Here is a 21562-nt window from a genome sequence, read left to right as displayed (position 1 = left end):
TGCAAAGCCACGAGAGTGAAAAGCTCTCCTTCTGTGTGTCACCAGCCAGTAACAGGGAGGTAATTCTAAGTCAGCACTAAGAATCTTCACCAACAACAAGGAGGTAAGCTGTCAGCTTCAAGGACTTAGAGTCAGGCTGTAATGTAGATTTACTGATTGAGTTGTTAACCAGTCAGTCAGACGCAGCTCGGCCTCCTGAAAAGTTTTCTGTATTGTTATATTCTCTGAAGCCTCTGGACTTGATACTGAGATTTCTGCACACACTGTGTTCTTCGCACGTCCACAGCACGCACGCTGACACACACGCATCCCAATGTCACGTAAGGATGAAGTGTATTAGGCCACCATAAGTGTGTGAGATTAGAGGCTTTGAGCATTGTCCGTGTGGAGAGACACAGAGACCAAAGACTTTAAGTCCTTTAGAGCAGTTTGCAGGGGCAGATAGACAATGTGTTGTTACACCAGCTTTGAAGTGTCATCTCAGAGAATGGAAGCTCAGACAATGAGAGACTGTAGACGAGTGAGGATTACAGAAAAGTGTGTGAGTGTGTGAGAGGGAGTGTTTGTCTCTATGGATTAGACCCCACACGGAAAGCAGCTTTGTCAGCTCGAGCTGTTATCTGTGTGTTAAAAGACACTTTTCTATCGTGTTCCCACAAGAGGACAGCGGACAAAAACAGTCATTTCTCCCTTTCCCACATATTGATATTGCACAAAACAACAAACGCAGAAACAAAAACACACACATACAGTCCCCACGCACTCACACCCAGAGGCAAACACATGTGCGTACACACATAAATATGCACACATATGCTTCTATCCCCCCCACACACAGCTGTCAGTAGTGCTAGCCAACAGCATGGGGAATAATCATGCACTGTGTTAAAAACAAATTGAAAATCAGTGGTGAGTGTTCCCCCCTGAGCAAAGACTGAAAAATGCAGAGCAAGGCAAACCAAATGCAAAAAAAAAAAACTAACAACAACGAAAAGATGACAGTTAATACTCAGAGCAACAGAGCATCGACATGAGCGAGAAATTCACTGGAATGAGGTATATCCTCTGTGTGTGTGTGTGTGTGTGTGTGTGCATTGTGACTGCCTGCTTTTATTCAGATGTGCTGAGAGGAGTGTTTATGAGTGAGGCCTAGGGGACATAGGAAGGTCCCTGCGCAATTTCAGTGGAGGACCAACAATACAGAATCACTCTGAACACGCTCAGTCTAACTCACTACCTCATCTACCTAACTACTGCACGTGACTACACATGGCACGAGAGTGCTGCATTTTTACTCAGTCTTGTCTCAGTCTCGGACAAAGGCGTCCCAGAATTTTTTTTCAAGATCACGACTGTGGGGATATCACTGCCTGTGCAAACAAGAGCGTTAATTGATGTCAGCTAGTGTTTGTCAATGTTTGCTCTTAGAAAAACCAGTAAAAACTTACATACATAAAATTTACCTCTGCAATTTTATCAAGACATTTCTCATGGTGCAAGATACACAGTAAGTAAGTAAGTAAGTAAGTAAGTAAATAAAAGATGTAAATGAAGAAGAGTCTTCATTTGTTTTCTGTGGGTGTTTTTATGGCAATGTGGATCTTTCAGATAAATTTGAGGAGTGTCTCTGGTTTGCATGTTCTTTATTTTAATGTTAGTGATTCAAGGGACTCGCTCTGATCTTGGTCTTGGTTCCGTCTTGTCCTGTCCTGGTCTTGGTCATGACTGGGTCTCAGTTTAGGTGATCTTGACTATAACACTGATGCACACACACTGCAAATTAAGTGAGTTCATGATAGGTGCCAAACAATACGCCCAGTTTCAATGATTTTGGGCGGCATAATGTTTACCTAATGTTTGGTTTTGGGTGATAGTTAAAGTTCCCATAAAACGGCTAGCAGGGTGCTATTTGATTCTGGAGCTAGGGAGAGACTTGTGGATATTGACTTGCATTTAAAGCAGTCAATAGCACTGCTTTCAGGTTTCAACATGGAGAGCAGGCATGTAGTTGTAGAGCAGTTGTTCCCAACTTTTGGGATGGGGTCCAAAAGTGGGTCATGGGTTTATTCTGAATGGACTGCAGGTGACTTGCAAACATGTCAAGTTTGTAAAAAACCCACTTTATTTTGAAGTAGAGTGAATTTCCAGCACAGAGCTTTTACTTTGAAGTGCCGTTTCCTGCTGTAGAGTGAGTGACTACTGGACAGGTGCTTGACAGAGACAGCAAACTAGCTCGACAACATGACCAAATGCAAGTATGACGCTGAATATATCAAACTGTGTGGACCGAAACCTGGATTCTGTGGCTGGACCAGTTGGGAACCGCTATTGTAGAGAACTTATCGGCACCAACATCGCCTACGCCTGCGGATTTCACTGACAAATCGCATTGGGCATGAAATGGAGGAAGAAGACAACCATGATGATGTCGTTTTTGGAGTGACTCCATACATGTTTAAGCTGTGATCCAAAGCCAACAGTGCTGCTAGTGAAGGAGAGACGCAGGCTCATCCCTGCTATAGAGCTGAGAAAAAGCATTTTATTGGATGCAAAATTAGTATACACCCTGTGCAGAATGAGTCATCAACATTTTCTTTGTTATAGTTTTCCAGGAAATTACAAACTTTAAAATACCACTAAGAATACCTACAATTTTTTTTTGTCATTGTTGGGTCAGATACTGGCGAACAGGTAACGATAAGTGATAAGAAACAAAACATAAACATCTTCTCTGATTTCATGGGACCTTTAAAATATAGTGAATCATAAGTGAAGGGTTATTGGTAAGGGTATATTTCTATTTTGGTCCAATACAGTTACAGTTTTGTCTTCTGCCCTCAGTTTGCCAACAGTTTTCCTCCACTGTCAACACACTGACCGACGCACATGGTAAGAAACATATTAATAAATATCTATATATGTACCAATAATGTCTCATGTTGAGCATTTTGCAATATAATAGTCATGAGATTTTTGTTTTTATAAGGCGCCCTGATGTGAAAGGAACAGCGTGATCACTAGATTATTTGTATTGATATAGAAACAAGTAACCCATTTGTCAATATACAGTACTATGATCATTTACAGCTATATGCTGCTAAATGGTTATTGCAGTCAGAGTCAAGGTGACATTGTTAACTTTAAATGGATGCAGCTTAATCAAGTGATTTAACTAAGACTGCTGAACACAGGGCCGTATTTAAATGATCTATAGCACATGGTCTAAGGTACATGCGGCAAGTACATAGGGTGTGTCCAACTCTACATTGGCTAGATGTATTGATGTAATGTTTGCACATTGTGAACCTGTCTATGTAGGTGCATCTTACTATCTGAATAATGAGCAGGAAAGTACTCCACCATTGACTTTCTACCACATTTTTGTTGGTTATTGCTACAATCGCTTCTTGCTGCCTCAAAATAGCGATACTCCAACAATGTGCCTGACCACACCTCATTTTAAGGCCCTCACACCCATGGGCACAGGCACATTTGCTACTTACACAATGTAGGCGCTGGCCGTGAAAATGACAACTGTGTCAGTCTGAAACTAGCAACAACAATTAGCTATGTGCCGCCAGGGCCAGAGTGACTCAAAAATGTAGCTTGGAGGTGCTCGAATGGGACCATAAATCACAAATTCACAATCTGGGAATCTGTGTGTGACGACTGAGCTCCTGGTGGTCTACTAGTAACAGGCAGCATTGTAAGCAGAGACAGGATGACTGACAGCTGTGTCGTAGACAGCAACGAGGAGCGGAGACTATTGAAGACAGCCAGGATGAGGAATCCACTTTAGCCTCTTCCTTTAGCCTCCTGTGACATGCAGACAAGCAGTAAGGTGTGTGAGCTGCCATGCGTAGCTCTCTGACAGTACCTGTCATAGTAGTCCTCGTGGTAGCTGTCATAGTCCAGGTCGAATTCAGATCTGCAGGAGAAGAGGAGAAAGAGACGCAAGGAGGTGGTTAGTAAAATATTTGTCAAAACTACGCGATGCACTTTTACAGTGGCGATCACACATTTCACTTCACAAACAGTAAGCTCGGCTGGTGTGTCAGGGTGTAAATGTGTGTGAGCCTCAACAGAGTTATATGGTACAATCACTTCATCTGGAAAGAATGCAGTGTTCATGATCTCCAGCCAGCTAGAAAAAGACATTGGATTTGTTTTGCTGCAGCATCCAAGGTGGAAAATCCATAGAAATTGTCTCGTGTGCAAACTGTACCACTCACTGAACATCTCCATATGTGAGCTTGGTGAGGCAAGCAGCGAGGCAGGTGAGTGATGTTACAGGAGTAAATTTATAAGAGCTGGTAGCTGTAGTGTACCTGCAGAACAGACCAGAGGAAGTGAAGGACAGAAAAGTGACACTAAGCCATGGAGAGATCACATTCTGGTGTGTCAGACCTCAGCATTCCTCCCTAATCCGCACACAGAGTCGCTAATAATCCCTCCAGGTTTCTCACCCTCCCGCTGTCTCTCTTTGTCTCTCTCGCTGCCTCGCCCCCTCAGTCCATCTCTGTCATTCTTTTATTTATCTGTCATGCTTTCTCTTTGTTGAAACTGACCTCACTCTCTCGTTTCTCTCTTAATCAGTCTTGCATTTTAATTCAAGAGCTTTACTTCCAAGATGAGTGAAAGTAAGCAGATATATGACTAAAAAAAGAAGATTCCTGCTTACTGCTTTGAATCAGTGGCCTTTATCATGAGTATGACTTAAACCTATAATAAATGATTTTTTGGCCACTTGGGGGCAGTGGAAACAAGTTGTGAAAACAACACTGACATATCATCATCGTTCAAAGGAGCCTTCATTCATTTTCCGTGACTGCTTATCCTGTTAGGGGTCACAAGCTGCATATAGGCTGGAGCCTATCCCAGCCGACACTGAGCGAGAGGCAGGGTACACCCTGGACACGTCGCCAGACTATCACAGGCCTGACACATAGAGACAGACAACCATTCATGCTCACATTCACACTTAAACTCACCAATTAACCTGCATGTCTTTGGACCATGGGAGGAAGCCGGAGTACCCGAAGAAAACCTACGCTAACTTGAGAAGAAGGGCTTCCCCACCCTGTAGTTCGAATCCCCCCACCCTGGATTCCAACCGGGAACCCTCTTGCTGTGAGGCGGCAATGCTAACCATGCCGTTGCAGTGTGTAGGCTTTAGTTGCATCTAGCAATGAGGTTGCAAACCAACTGAATACTGCCTGCTCACACCTCCATTAAGAGCCTGCGGTGGCCTCCATTCGCCTCAGCAGTGTCTGGACTCCATGGGGGATTTGTCTTGCTGCCGCTCAGATGTCCCACGCTCACAAATAATCTCCCTCTGGTGTCTAAGCACCAAAGACTTTGTTAAAATCTCATCAGCACAAATCATCTGTTAATTAGTACACTTATATTTTGCATTAACGTTCATCTGTAATTTATTCTGTCTCTCCTGGTTGAAATGAACTTGAAGGTGAGTGTCGTTCACTCTTGCAACAACGAATGTTGCTCATTTTATGGCACCTGGCATGTCAACACAATACTGACGTGGCTGATGCTAACGGCACTTCAGTCAATGCAGCTAATTACAGATAACAAAACACTTGCATTGATTTGAACAGGTCTCATTTAGAGTGACTTGTTATCATGTAAGTATCCAAGTGGCAGCTCATGTATATGAGTAAAAGATATGTAATTTTTCAGCACACTTTTGGGAAGCTAACACACACAGTCCTTGCCATCTTGCTTATCCGTCACTCCGGGAGGCAGTGACTCTCCTGGTTGTAGTCATGCAGCTCATCTCAAAGAAGGGATGTTTTTCTGTACGTCAGGATAAACAGCAGGGGACTAAACCTCATACTTCTTCACATTCAGATTTACACACATGTACAAACATACACAGACAAACATCACCGGGCTGTGACAAGCTGGAGGTGTGCTTGTGTGTGCGTCTCTGGATCTGAAGTGTAGACTTATTTTGGAGTGGACCGTAATCACGTCTCCTCCAGCGTGACTCTCGCAGACTTTTCTCTGTCTCATGCCAGCTGATTTTCAGAGCTCAGGAGGCAGGAAACTGCAAACTAATTCGGTGCTCATTTCTCAGCGGAACACTTGCCAAAAATGCAAAGTGTACTTTCAGTCTATTTCAAAGACTGCCCTGTGGTATCCTGTTTGAAACAGAGGAGGTCTCCATGTTGTGTTATCTCATTTTCTGTCTTGGTTCTTACACATTTGAGGACACAAAAGTAAATAGGGCATCTTCAGTGCATTGTGCTTTTACAGTACATCTTGTATCTGTTAAGGACAAACTGAGGGAAGGACAAGAGACACAGTGACTCCACAGCTCCTCAGCTGAGCTGAGTCTTCTGCTCTCCAAGTGAATTCAGAAGACAGACATAAAATAATACCTATTCACTGAAATCCCACTGAGGGGGAACTGAGCTGCTGTTCACTCTCTGTTTGTTACTCTCACATTGGTGTCACTGGTTTACCTTCATCATCCTAATGTTTATAGGCCTCTGTCGCAGAGTAATTATCAACTGTTAAATCACTTATTTTTGTAATTTTATAATCTTTGGCTTTTAATCTTTTTTTAATTATTTCTGTTGTCTTATATGTTGTTATTTTATACATTTGGCTCCACTTTCCCTAGTTTTTAATATCTAAATTTTACAATATCATAATCATTTAAAATGTGGCAATAATAAATAATGATAAATTCTTACATATTCCTCGTTTTAAAGGTCCAGTGTGTAGGATTCAGTGGCATCTAGCCATCTCTGCCGAGCATGTAAGAGAACTACACCCAGCTGGCATCAGACGTCAATATGGCGTCAAAAAGACGTTGGACTCTTACGTCAGACAGATGTTTAATTTTGGTTGGAATGAAAATCAGGTTGACAATATTTCAAATATCTAGCAACGTTAGAATTCCACATTGCGTGGATGTTGAGATGACATTTTTAAGAGGTCAGGTTTTGTTCTTCATACCTTACAACTGAATGTAGTTATTCTGCGTCAAGATGACGTTGGCATGAGACATTTGGCAGACATTGGATTTTAGTTATTTAACAACAAAATATTAATGTCATCTGTCGTCAGAATTCTACATCAAATTGACATATTGGACATTGTCCTGGCATTGGAATTTGGTCACCCGCCGTCACAACCTAAATCAAATATCAACGTCTAATGACATTGGTGGCTGGCTGGACAGTGGCCAATGTGAAAACCCGACAATGCAGAAAAAATAAAGCACTAATGGCCCAATCTAGAGACAGTTTTTGGTTTGTCTGTTCTGGGCAACTATGGAAACAACATGTTGAACTCCAGAGGAGAGGAACTGCTCATTATGTAGATAAAAACAGCTCATTCTTAGGTAACACAATGATTCTTATTTTCAGGTGATTTTAAAGTAATAAAAACATTGTTATGAATAATATATTCATTTATGCCAGTTGATGCCCCTAAATCCTACACACTGGACCTTTAATGTTAAATGATACAGTCCACATTATTTGAGAAAATAAAAAAGAATTCAACATAAAAAAATGTAAACTGTATAGACCACACACATCATTCAGTTTTAACAACTAAATGCTGAATAATAAATATTTCCATATTCATTTTGTAATGAGGGTCAGGTCATTAAATATGTAACCATGGTGCAGCCATGATATGACACAAACAGGTATTTTCATATGATTTAGCGACACTAAATCTTTGACAGGTTAGCACAAACCATTTAGAGCGTAATTACATCCGATGTGAGCAGCCAAGTGCCTGGGTCACTGTGTGTGTGTTTTTAGTTGGGTGTGTACGTGTGTGTGTGTGTGTGTGTGTGTTTTTAGCTGGGTGTGTGCGTGTGTACGTGTGTGTGTGTGTGTGTGTGTGTGTGTGTGTGTGCATGCAAAAGAAAGAGAGAGAGAGAGAGAGAGAGAGAGAGAGAGAGAGGCAGATGGACAGCAGGGTCACTAAAGGCTAATTAATTTCTTTTCATAATTTCTCAAGTGCCAAAGCAATCCATTAGACATGGCTGGCTATAAATCATCTCAGCCTCAGCGTGCTTGTCTCCCTCTGTGTGTGTGTGTGTGTTTGTAGGCACGTGCCTGTGTGTGTGTGTGTTCGTGTGTGTGTGCATTAGCCAAAGACGAGTTGCTTTTTGTGAACAAAGCATCCCAGAGATTTCCTCCAACATGCACACTCAACACCCGCTGAAGGCAGAAAACCATCAGTTTCACCGCAGCAAAATCTATGAGAGAACCTCGAAGGTGTGTGTGTGTGTGTGTGTGTGTGTGTGTGTGATGAATTATTAGAGATATAGTTCAATTGGCTTAGAGCCTTGACAGATGCAATTTAAATCTCACTGACAATGAATCAAAGTGACATTTCATGTAAGATTCTTGTTTTCTCGACTGTGGTGACATCTTTGGTGATAAATATTCACCGCTGCAGTTTTTTGTCCTGCACTTTTTTTTACAATCAATTCCCAATAGTGTCAGCAGTTCTTTGTTTAGCTATCAGACTGGACAGTTAAAATAATATTGAAGTCAATATAACATATACAACGTATGGCACAAACAGTGAAAGTAACTATATAAAGATGTTAAAAATCGACATGCCTCAAACATGCAATTGCCACTGACAATACGGTCATTTCAACAAATTATGATCATTATTTCTGTACATAGATATATAGCAAGTGGATGTTACAGTGAAACATCGACCTGCAGTTGGACAGTAGATCTAAAAAGCAGCAGCTGAGTTGAGGCTCAACCAAAAGAAGTTACTGAGTAAATTGCAGTTAAAAATAGCCGAAAAAAATAAATTAAATAAAAATGAAAATCCAGTGAAGATCCACACCTGCATCACTCTTCAGTACCTTTTCATCTTTGAATGCTTTTTAAGGTAAATGTTGAGTTGTCAGTTTGAGACTGTCCCTTTTTCTTTGCAGTATAGCTCAGTAATCATTTTTTAAGTACATGGGAACATAATGTGCGTGTAGTACATGATGTTCCTACACGCTCGTGACTGCATGAAATTAGGTGTGCACGCACACATACACACACTCAGATATACTGTAGTCTCATGATCCACGAGGCAACGTGTGCAATAAACTCAAATTTCCCCAGAATTAATGAAACAGAATAACAATTGGATATCATTCGTCATGCATAGCACAAAGATTTGTAAAGCACACTTGTCGCAGGGAAAGGAGGAATTAGTTCCAGTTACTGCATTGCAACACCTATTATGAGCTCTCTCTCCTCCACCCCCCATGGAAAATGTGATGGTCATTGATTTGCATTTCAATTTGGAATTAGGGGAAGGACAGATATGTTTCATGAGTGTCTTGTGCTCTATTGAGAATACAGATTTAACACAGGACAAAATGCAGGTTTATTAAAAAAATGATAGGAGCCGATCCTGGAGGATCACTGAGAAATAACAGAGGGGGTGTGGTTTGGCAGATTATTCCAGCGTGCTAACAGTGAAGGTCTTTCCTAAATCAGTTTTGCAGGGTTCCTCAAGCAGCAGCTTGTTATTACCGCAGATGAGATATTATCTGAATTTCCAGAGCATGTAAAACACAGGTGTGAGTGTTGCATTCATCACTGATAATGAACCATTGAGAGTAGAATACTGAAATGAATCTAAGCAGCATATGTTGAAATTATTTTTGCCATAACTCAGAACTGGTTTTGTTTCTGGACAAAAAGCCAGCCTTTTATTCGGATTAAAAAATGACCTGAATATTTCTGACTCTGGCACTAGGACACCAGGATCATCCAATTCATCTGACATTAAAACATTAATGGCTGAATGAATAACATTAGCGGCACAGGACAAGAGTCGCATCGTCAGCATACAGATGTATTTTGGAAATTATGCACAAAAAGCACATGTAATCATGCACTATTCCATACATATTACATATCATATGATGAGCAGCATAAGCTGCTTAATTAATTTTCCTCATAAACGTTTGTGGTAATAGTTCTCGGACCAGTTACAGGCACCAATCCTGATGCTGCAGAGTCAGGATACCAAGCCTGACCTGGACAGGATCTCATGCACTGTAAGTAATGCAACAAAATTCCTTTATGTCTCATGTAATCATGAGCTAGTTTCGCGTATTACTCATGCATTTGGGAAGGTTTTCGTCACATCAATGGGCTGACGGGAGTAAATAAGGAAGAAATATCTGTAAAGAGGCAGGTTTAAATGGTGGATGGGTCACAAAGCGCAAGATTTCCCCAAGAAACCAGCATTCGGAACTGTGTGAACTTAGAGCAATTTTAAAGTACATCATCACCATGATCTATTTTTCTAAACCTAACCCAAGTAACTATACTTGCCTAAACCTTAGATATGTAACTTAATGGTAAGTATGTCATTTTACATTAAGTAGATAATAGGGCTGCCCCCCAACTGTCGACCAAATGTCAATCAAAAAGGTCATTAGTTGACAAAGTTTATTCATTTATAACTATTTATTAATATAAACCTCACTTATTGTTGCACTGCAGGGGGTTAAGTGTGTATGCATTCATTGTAGAAAAGGATTAATGGACATAAGTCTCATGTTATGTGAGTGCCGTCATTTTTAATAGTGTTAATGTGCTCCTCATTGTGTTCTGTAATATAGCCATTGTTTTCACATCTCACCTGTTGTTACACAATTAGTCATAGGAGCAAATCCAGTCAGATTAGAGTGATGCTGTGTGACAGTTGGTGACAGTCTCAGTGTGAATACAAAGGTGGCTTTATTGCTGAGTTTATGGTGTGCCTGTCAGTAAAGCTGCAGTTCAAGTAGAGATCTGTCGCTAAGTTCTTCCGACCTGTGAACCCCAGCTCATCATAATACTGTCTAAACACTGGGAGCATATTTCCATATTTCCCCCCACTGCAAATGGTGCAAAGGGACAGTTGCCAAAAATAATGCAGTAAAATGGAGAGAGAATCATGAGATCAGACCTCGCAGAATAGGCTACCTCCTGCTTTCCTTTTTACTTCCCATCTTAACTCCTGTCTGACTTTTTTCTCACATATTAACAAACTTGTTCAGTCATGCTATTTCCTGTTAAGAAATAATTCTAGGATGAGACACATTCCCTCCTTTAAAGTGTTGGGAAATTAATCCATGCTTTTGTGTCTTCACGCTTAGATTTCTGTAATTCTCTGTGTGCTTGCCTCAGCCAAGGAGCTTCAGCTCGCCTTCAGCTGGTTCAAAACACTGCAGCTCATCTTCTAACAAAGAGAAAGCACAGGGAGCACATTACTCCAATGTTGGCCTCTCTCCATTATCTACCAGTGGAGTTTAGAGTTAAATTTAAAACTCTGGTAATTACCTATCAAGTACTGCTACAGGGTGAAGTACCTGAGCACATCTCTGGATTGTTTGGGCTTGTATCCAAGTACAGGAAGCAACTTAAGGGAGACCATGCATTGGCAGTTCTTGCTACTGCACTCTGGAATAGTTTACCTCTTACATAAGATCATCCAATTTAAAGGTCCAGTGTGTAGGACTTAGGAGGATATACTGGTAGAAATGGAATATAATATAATAAGTATGTTTTCTTTAGCGTATAATCACCTGAAAATAAGAATTGTTGTGTCGTCATTACCATGCGCTGTTTATATCTACATTAGGAGCAAGTCCTAATCCATGAAGTCTGACATGTTGTGCCACAGTGTTTCTACAGTAGCTCATAACAAAAAAACAAACACTGTCTCTAGATAGGGCCATTTGCATGTTTGCATCAGCCACCATAGTGAGCATGGCGAAAGTAATTTTAGTGGTTTTATTGGTTTAAAACACCAGTTCAGGTTGTTTTGGAGATGGAGAGACCTCTGTGGATGATTTGACCACTGCTAAAAGTCTCCTGAATGCCTAGATGTTACATTATCAGAGTAAAGAAGGTGGGCACAAATTAGCAGGTGCTAAGGTAGTGGCCTATCATGCCAAAGAGCATTTGAAAAACATTGATTTCTAATGTGAAACTGCTTAATTTTGTGCTTTAACCAAATTGGAAATAAATGGTTTAAATCACTGTTTCTGTTAGTTTTAGAGAGGGGGAAACCTCAGCAGAAAATTTAGTTCATGATGAAAACCATCCATCCATCCATTTTCATCCGCTTATCCAGGGCCAGGTTCAGGGGGCAGCAGGCCAAACAAAGCACCTCAGACATCCCTCTCCCCAGCAACGCTTTCCAGCTCCTCCTGGGGGATCTCAAGGCATTCCCAGGCCACATTCCCAGCGTGTTCTTGGTCTGGGTCTGCCTCGTGGGGCGTGCCCGGAAGTCCTCTAACAGGAGGTGCCCAGGAGACATCCTGATCTGATGCCTGAACCACCTCAACTGACCTCTTTCAACGCAAAGGAGCAGCGGCTCTACTCCCAGCTTTCCGGATGTGCGAGTTCCTTACGCTATCTCTAGTCCAGCCACCCCACAAAGGAAACTCATTTCAGCCACTTGTATCCTTGATCTCATTCTTTCGGTCACTACCCATAGTTCATGACCATAGGTGAGGGTTGGGACGTAGATGGACCAGTAAGTCGAAAGCTTTGCCTTTGGGGTCTGCACCCTCTTCACCATGACGGTCCAGAAGCAGCACTAAACCGCCGATCCATCTCATGCACCCTTGCTTGCAGTTGCTGGGAAAGCAGCCAGTTTGTGACATGCCATTCAACTTAGCAGACACACTGATCTGTATCAGTGATGTGATCTGCTTTATTTGTTTTTTTTTTTTACTGGTTTAAATCACCAGGTCCATTTGTTCAGGAAGAAGAAACCTCAGTGGATAATTCAGTTCCCTTTAAACAAATTACACTGAAGGAATTCTAACTGGGAGAAGTTTCAGTTGGTTGCAATCTGCAATCCTCACCACTAGATGCCACTAAATCTGCCTAAGTATTACACACTGGGCCTTTAAGAGAGACCATGCACTGGCTGTTTTTGTACCTGCAATCTGGAATCATTTACCTCCTACATGAGATCTTCCAATTTGATTGGCTAAAAAAAATAAAAACAAAAAAAAATCTCAAGACTCATTTTTAGTCCCTCACTTTTTCAGACTGATGTATTGCCTGTCGTACTGCATTCAATATATATATTTATATTCCTCTCCATTTTTCACAAGCCTGCCTCCCTGGCTTTGTACTTACTAGTTCTAATAGTGAAGCACTGTAGAAAATGTGTTGTGAAGGTCTATAAATCTTTCTTACTTACTTAATCTCAGAACAAATAGTTCATAATTAATTTTCTTTCACACATATAGGGGCAACAGAATTCTGCATCCTTAGTAAACAAATAATACTCAGATCAAGGTCTAGTGCTGAGACTTTGCTGTTTAATCATATTCACAACAAGTAATTAAGAGTGTGCAGAAAGAATACCCATTTTTATTTGACAAACATAATGCGGTATGTCTCAACAAGGTCCTTGTGACTTAAAGATTAGATAACAAACTGTTCCTACAATGAAGATACGTGCGTAGATGGTTTGACCTTTTGTCATTTCACATCGTACTTGTGGTAATGTGTGGTAGCTGTGGTATTCAATTTTCATTCAGCAAACACTGACAAATAGGCAGCAGGTGGATAAATAAGAGAGATGCTGATGGGTTGGAAAAAAGAAAAAATTCAAGTCAAGTCACAGTTTAACTGAAAATGAGACAGAGACACTCCCTGGTTACGAACCTGGCATGTTCCCTCTTAGTTTTACTACCCCTAAAGTCCCAGCAGTGACTCCCAGAGCTCTGTATCTTGTGATAGACATGCAAAGGTCAAAAAAAGGTTGTTATATCACGTACGTCAAAGTGAAGTGCAATGAAACATGATGAAAATACAGCTGATGAAACCTTAAGACAGGCTGCTAGACTGTAGAGTAGAAAATGTGTCAAGGGCAGCTATCAGTTACTCTGTGCCATTTTATAACGACAGGATGTTTTCCTATATGGCACAAGTTTAACACACACACCTGCTAAACAATATTGATGTCAGCAAAAATATTGGCAACACAAAATACAGCTAAATCTCAGTTCATCAGTTCACGTAAAGACAAGCTGAAATAGTTGGCTCTTAACATAATTTGGTATTAATTTTGGCCCCATGTAAAGTGAAGTGAATAAATATGATATTTCTCAGATAATGCCTTAGCAATGCCATCTTTTTATCTACCAATTTATTAAATCGAAGTTCTACTGAGTAAAACATGATGCTGAATTCAGTGGAAGACTTCAGTAATATCAGTAATATAAAGCTGTAGCAATAAAAATACATTTAGGCAGTCATTTTTATATGATATGAAAGAAACATTGTAGGTCAGTAACACACTCTGAGCCTAGATTACTAAACAGATAGTTCAAGGTATGCTTACTTCTCATTGGAATTTTAACAGCCAGGAGGAGTAAAATATGACTTTAAATCAACTACAATTTTCAGTGAGTGACTAAAGACCAAAATACATGGGGCACAGACACAGTGCAACACATCTGCTGCAGCATGCCCGCAGCAAAGCATGTCCATTATAACCACCTGAAGCTGCTACACTGAACTCGGAAGCCTTGCCCACTCACTTTGGCATTGTGCGGCTCGAAGCTATTATTACGTAGTTGGTCTATTTTTTCTCTGCACGCAGATCTGTGGCCTTGCAACAGGTACAATTGTAGTCTCTTTAAAATGATTAAAATGAATATCTCATTGTACGAGGCGATGCTACACAGCAGAGCTATCTTGAGGGTGTCTTAGCATTTCACATCAAAATCAATCAATTAAATAAATGCATCCTGTGGTTAAAAAACAATCCCTAATTTATTCAGTACCAGTTAATGTAGCATACGCTTTAAAACCCTGCATAACCAATAGCATTATCACTTGGCAAAAGTCAAAACCCACACAGTGAAGCTGGCAGCAACCAACTGGTTTCACCAATGATGTATCCAATTATGTTCAATTGTTGTAGGAATGATGAATCTTGTCTGTCGGGAGCAAAAAGAAAATAGTGTGACGTTCTTGAATCACTATATCGGCAAAGAGTGAAGGTCTGGGAGGATGGATGGGTCAACAAAATGTCAGTTTCTTTCTGACACTCAACGCTGGTTTCTTTTACCCATGACCGTGATTGTTTCCAAAACTTAACCAACTGGTTATTATTATAACAATGACAATGATGGTACCCTAATGTGAACAAAGTAGTCATTGTTTGATCTTTCCACTGAGTTGTTTTAGTGCCTAGACCAAACCAAAGCTTAACTATAGCAGAGTCCGATCATAAATCCGTTTTGAAATGGTGATTTGAAATGGTTTTGGAGGACACTGACAAACGATGGCATCCTATCAATAGTGGCATCAGATCAGAAAATGCTTGAATGTGTCATTCTGGACGACTTGTTTAATCACAAACATGCATTTTCCATGACCTTGGTGGTTAAGAAAACTTTGAAATATCTTCACAAGGACCCAAAAACTCAGCTACAAACACAGGGTGTGTTTACAAGTCAACATGGCCCCCTTATCCAGAGTTATTGTAAAATATGAGAAAAACATAACAAAGCCGAACAATCGAGAGACAACACACTGGACAGCCCACATCTACACAGAGACTGACAACAGCATGCAGTCAAGGAGAAATGAGATTACTGTGCGCAAAAACTGTACCGTGGAATTTTCTTCTTACCCCGTAAAAAAAATAAGAAAACTACATTTGTGTTCATGGATTGACAATAAGGGGAGAGACAGAGAGACAGACAGAGAGAAAGAGAAGAAAGAGAAACCATAGGATGTTAAGGGTGAGTATGATCAAGATGAGAGCAGAGAAGCTTTGATGGGGGAGGAGGGGAAGATGAAGGGAGTGCTGGCAGCTCCTTCTCTCTCTCAGACACTCTCTAAGGACAGACTGAGCTAATCTACTCCCCCTTTCCCTTTCATTTAATCACTGTCGCTGTTATTCTCTCCATTTTACTCACATTCACAATATCTTCCTCTGAGCCTGTCTTGTTTTTATGGAAAAAGCATGAGTGATGCTTCAGATACGGCTACCTGCATTATACACACACATGCATCTGTGCAAACATTGTTGTTTATCTTTTTGAGGTTCTTATGTTGTATATAATGTTGATTTGTCTATGTACTATGTTGTATGTTGTACATATTTCTATGGCTAGAGTATGGGTGTAGTATGTGCACGTGGACACAGATGATTACAACCACAAAACTCTACACTATTTCTCATGGATTCATATCAGTGATGTTATTTGTATGCCACATTAGCTACGTACCCCAATTTGCTCTGGTTGGGGTTTTGCACACATAAAGACATAAACTGTCAATCAAATGTGTCACCTGTCAGCAACCTTTCTATGCCATTTACACTGTGGTACTAACAAGCCGCATCCTACGTAGCTGAAAAATGAAGCCAAAAATGTGCCGAAGTGCCAAAAACTGCAGTTCTTTGAATGGCCACTTGATGCTGGCTCCAAAACAGAGTCAATCCCCATAGATCTGCAAGTTAAAATGCCCAACTTTACAGCAGGGATAAGCATGTTTACAGCCTGGTGCAAAAATGGTTTTGGTCTGTACAGGGGCTGAATTTCTATATAACTCGCCTATTTATGTTTTATTAAGATTTATAGTTGTTTAAGGGCCTGGCTGCTTGAGTGATACATTAGGTGTTTCTCAAAGTCAAGGAAGGATACTTAAAAGGCAGACTTTGAAGGATGCTATGTCATCAAATCCTGCCTAAGGATTGATCCAATATCAAGGACAGAGTCCTTCATTCAGAGAATTTTTAAGGATGCATGTGTGTATCCTCAGCAGGTATAAAGTACCCACAATTCTTTGTGCACGATTTGCTGGAAGTGAAGACAGGGCCTCTTCTATAAGACCTGCGCTCAGCAGGATTTAGATAAAAATTTATTTGGATTAATATATCCAGGAGTTTTTATCATACGAGCATAAAAAGATAGCCTACTGACAGAAACCTCATAATTCACACTTTCCAATGTGTCCACTGTCAGTTAATGAGATTCTTGAAATATCGTGATTAAGATAAACATAAAAGTTTTTAAATTAATAATTAACAGCAGTGATAGAGCACTGAGTGTCACAAAAGTTTCAAAAAGCCTACCTGTTTTTAAATATAACCCAGGAATATATTCTCCCAAAAAGTCATGACTGGAAGCACTACTGACATTTATTCAAACAACACCAGAGACTGCCAAAATAATCACAGTAGTCTGCTGAGGGTTGATGACACACACACCTGGGGGCACTCGTTAGCCTGTTCCAATGTGTGTTCACTGAATGCTAGAAAGGACTGTTGCCTTGCCTCTGTAGGACTCGTCCTACCAAGGAAGGATCCTTGACTTTGAGAAACACCAATTGTTTGCAAGGTATTGTTACAGTCTATGAGTCAGATCCACCGCTCGCTCCTCCACAGGTCCACCCTCTTGCCCAAATTTGGTCACCTCTGGCTCCAAAAACCAAGATGACAATGGCCGAAATGTCACACTCAAGGCTTCAAAGCAGATGGGTGAAGTCACAGTAGCTACACTACACAATCTCGTTACTATTTTTGGTTCCACTGGAGGCAACACTGCAAATCACAAACCAACTGCCAGAATAGACATTGGCATTGTTCAAGACTGCAAACAATGGCTCTGTTACATTTATATCTTTCATTTCAAGTTTATGTTGTGACAACACTGTGGTTAGGTTCAGGCACAAAAACTACTTTGTTAGGGTGAGGAAAACAACATGTTTAAAATCCCCGCCTTTGTCACTACAAACAAAACGGGTAATGTCCCGAACTGCTGTCAACAAACAGCAGCTTTTGTTGGTCTCAAACAGTGGTCTGCTGCTGTCTGCTGCTTGGCAGCGATCTCACCTGGGTGTCACGCCACCCACCATCCCCTCCTGTGCCTGATGAAAAACTCAGCTCATACATATCATCTGAACTATGTCAAATGTGACATATTCATGGTTTGCAGAAATGTACGACACCAACATTTTATACAGGGCTGCAAATCAATGAGCAAGACTGCTTTATGGCAACACTGGATTTACAGGATTTTTATTACGACCTTCTGTGATTTTCCTATCTGACATTATATGACATTCCCATCTGGTTATTTTATGTATAATATGTCAATGTTGCAGTATAAAACTACCTACACACTCATGGATGATTTCATCCACATTGCCAACCCTTACACTCAGACACACACACACACACACACACACACACAGACAAACACACACTTTTACAACTCGTCCTGAGGGAGAATTAACATTTGACAAAGAGCATCTTTATTATTTCCTGAGCTCCCCTGAGCTCCTACTTAAACATGCAGCGATCACACACTCTGCTGGTTTAATCAATGACGTGTGCGAGACAGTGGCTGATCAATAACACATTACCATGTAATCTGCTCCTTGACATCCATTACTGTTTGGCCCACTGGTCTGCATCATTTGGATATACTGTACGCGCTGCAGGATGGTGATGTACAGCTACAGGCCGGAGCATGAGAGGTACTAGAGTAATGGCAACTCCAGTTGCTCATAAATTTATATCCTACATGCATCAAGGTTAAATTATAGCCCGAGAGCAATTTATTCAGGGGAAGAAATAGAGGTACATAGATAAGGGTTATGTGTCAGATTGCACTCATCCTTTCTCACTTTAGTTTAAGTAGCCCTGAATGGCTGACAGCCCTTTAGGTCTGATTGCAGCCACATCGTCACAAAGAGCAGCGGAAGAGCAGTGCATTGACAGAGAGGAGCTGGGGAGTGCTGCTACATCAATAAGGCATTGAACAGGAGCCAGGACCAGAGCTGGGGCATAACAGGCAGTACATGATATCGGACAATAGACATGCATCAGGGAACAGGAGACTCAATAAAAAGTGTCCCATAGGAGAAAGATTTTTTTCTTCTTTTTTTTTTGGTCCATTTGCCCATCACAATGCATCCCTCTTGTCCCCTCGTAGGTGTACTCATCAAATGGCAGGAGGAGGCAAAGCCACCTTGCCAAAGCTCTCAAGCCAGAGTGGATAAAGTGGAGAGGACAGGGAGAGTGAAAAAGGGTGGAGTGGAGTGTCTATTAAAGAGACAAGGAGGATGGGGACAGAGAGAGGAATGAGTCAGATTCCCCTTCAGCTGTCGGGGTGTGGACATTCCTGACTGATGCGGCAGGCTTGTAGGATCAGCCGTGGCAGGGACAAGGCAGGGTGTAGCATGGTATGGTTACTGTTTGATTAGCCAAAGAATGTCAGAGTTGGAAATAATGAGTGAGTCTCATGAATCAGCCTGTGTTTTTAGCATCATTACCAGCAAACAGTGATGGAAAACTGACAGCTTCATTGCAGCTTGACGTGTGGAAAATGCCTATCTGACAAAACTAAGCCATATAAGAGACAGTGTTTTTAAATGTTTTCCCATAAGGGACAGAAGACCGTGTGCTCACAGTCTGTATCCATTAAACCTTAATGTCACCATTTGCAGCGAGGCTTTGATCACACAGCAACTGAAGAGCTTCAAAAGACTGAACAGAAGCTCCACAACACTAAAAACATAAAAGAAACATATCAGTGAGAGGAAACACAGTGATGTTGCAGATACAGTATGGAGGAGAGGAGAGGAGAGGAGAGGAGAGGAGAGGAGAGAGGACTGTAAATAAAGGACTGTCTAAACAAAAGATTAGCATAATCTGCCTTTCAAATCAGGCGTTCTTACAGGTGTTTACTGTGATTAAAAGCCCAAAGAGCTTTTATATTAATTGCACATTTAGCACTCTTGCAGGACTGGATGTGAATAAATGAATAACACTGCACATGTTTTGTTGTCACAGTAAAAACACTTCCTATAATCCAGTCTGATCAGGTGCTGCGTTTGGCCCCTGTTTGATACAGAAATACAGAGCAAGTCTAAAAATAAGATCACAGAGCCAAAAACTCCAACCTCTGAATTTAAATCACTGGAGGACATACAGTATAATCTATGTCTGTGTGTGTGCCGCAGTGATTTCTGCCTGAGCGTGCGGGCACTGTATGTGGGTGTAGGTATGTCTGCACACCATAAATATGTGCATATGTAGATAAGTGTGGGTTTAGCTCGATGTGTACGCGCTGTAGAAACATGCACCCCTCAGTAGTGTCGACAATGAGGCCTAATCCTCCTGGAGGCAGAGTGTTTGGAGTGGGATAAGTCCAATTCTTCTGCATGACTTGAGACCATCTGCACACAACTCAACACGTAACAAAATGAGCAAACGATGCTACTTTTTCTTTTTTTAAAACCAACTTTGAAAAGCTTCTTTTGAATTAAAGCTTGCTGTTGGAGCTTATGGGGAAGTGAGAGGTAGTTGGAAACGAGGGTCGACATGTCATCTGCCTGTTAGTGATGCAGTGCCGCTTTGTATATGAATATGTGTGGCTTCTCTCCAGGAGGGCCAACTGCTTTAGCTCGGTGCCATTCATCAAAAGCTGCAGGGTCTCGCTGGGAGCAGTAATTGGAAATTTCAGAGTTCAGGTTATTTAGTGCTAATTAGCAGCATTAGACAGCAGTAAGGTGACAAGTGACATCCAGGGCACTGACAGAGACCCCTCCCCTCAACCCATTACCCGTAAAGAGCTATGGGAGCACAGATATCAAGACACTTCCTCTAACAGGGGCGACTGTCCCCGTCAGAACCGACTTAGAGCACAAAGTTAAAAGGTTACCCAAGGCTGCCTGGAGTAATTAATCCTTTCAGCCTTTTCAATTCTGTCAAGCCCCTGCATCGTTTCGTTGTCCTGAGCTGCGCTGTTGTCCTGAAATTATCAAAGAATTAAAAGCTAAAAGTCACTCCAGCTCAACCGCATGAAGGGCAAAGCAGCATGGTTACACTGAGCTAAAATTAACTTCTGTGCTCGCTACCAAAAGGAAAGTGAAAAAGACAAGACACTGTCACAAAAATACCAACGCTTCAACTGTGTGTGTGTGTGTGTGTGTGTGTGTGTTTCTGTGTCTAGTTAGACTTTGTCATCCAGCCACGGAGCAAACAAATTCTCTCTTCGGACAGCAAGAGAGGATCTGAACATTTGGGGGATATCAAGGGCAAATAATAAGCTGCCATTCAGAAATTCCCTCAGAAGAGCTGTCTGTGGTTTTAACGGTGATAGACAGCGCTGACATTTACCGAGTCAACCTCAGACTGCAGTCTGCAATCCTTTTGGGACAAAACTTTAACCTCAGCTAACATTAGCGACGCTAAGTCAACAGCCTCCCTGTATCTGCCTTGCTTTTGTATAGATAGAGATTGAGAGAAGGCAGAGGAATCGAAAGTGACGAGACAGTGATGTTTTAAAGGAGGGAGACAAGTTTACGACTTTAAGACATTGTGTTTGTAGAGCTCAGTTAAAAACTAAGTGGGGTGGTACTGCAGAAAAGAAGCTTTTAGCGGAAGTTTCAGGAGATCCGAGAGCAATGCAACACAACTGAGTGTTCACATAGACTCTCTATGCATAAAGGACATGAACAGAAAATGGTGATTTCTACATTTACTGGTAGTGAATATGATAATGTGT

General features: G+C 41.2%; 1 protein-coding gene across 1 annotated transcript in view; it reads right to left on the bottom strand.

The window, feature by feature from the left end:
• si:dkey-234i14.2 (heterogeneous nuclear ribonucleoprotein C) overlaps positions 1-21562 on the bottom strand; it is a 50460-nt gene that overhangs the window by 7367 nt on the left and 21531 nt on the right. Inside the window, exon 3 of the mRNA XM_050048389.1 lies at positions 3878-3928. Coding sequence (XP_049904346.1) covers positions 3878-3928 — 51 coding nt within the window. The remainder of the gene's footprint in view (positions 1-3877; positions 3929-21562) is intronic.

The sequence above is a fragment of the Epinephelus moara genome, chromosome 1, assembly GCF_006386435.1.
Source record: "Epinephelus moara isolate mb chromosome 1, YSFRI_EMoa_1.0, whole genome shotgun sequence".
NCBI classification, from domain to species: domain Eukaryota; kingdom Metazoa; phylum Chordata; class Actinopteri; order Perciformes; family Serranidae; genus Epinephelus; species Epinephelus moara.
Note: the sequence above shows the minus strand (reverse complement) of the source record. Positions and strands in the feature narration are given on the sequence as shown.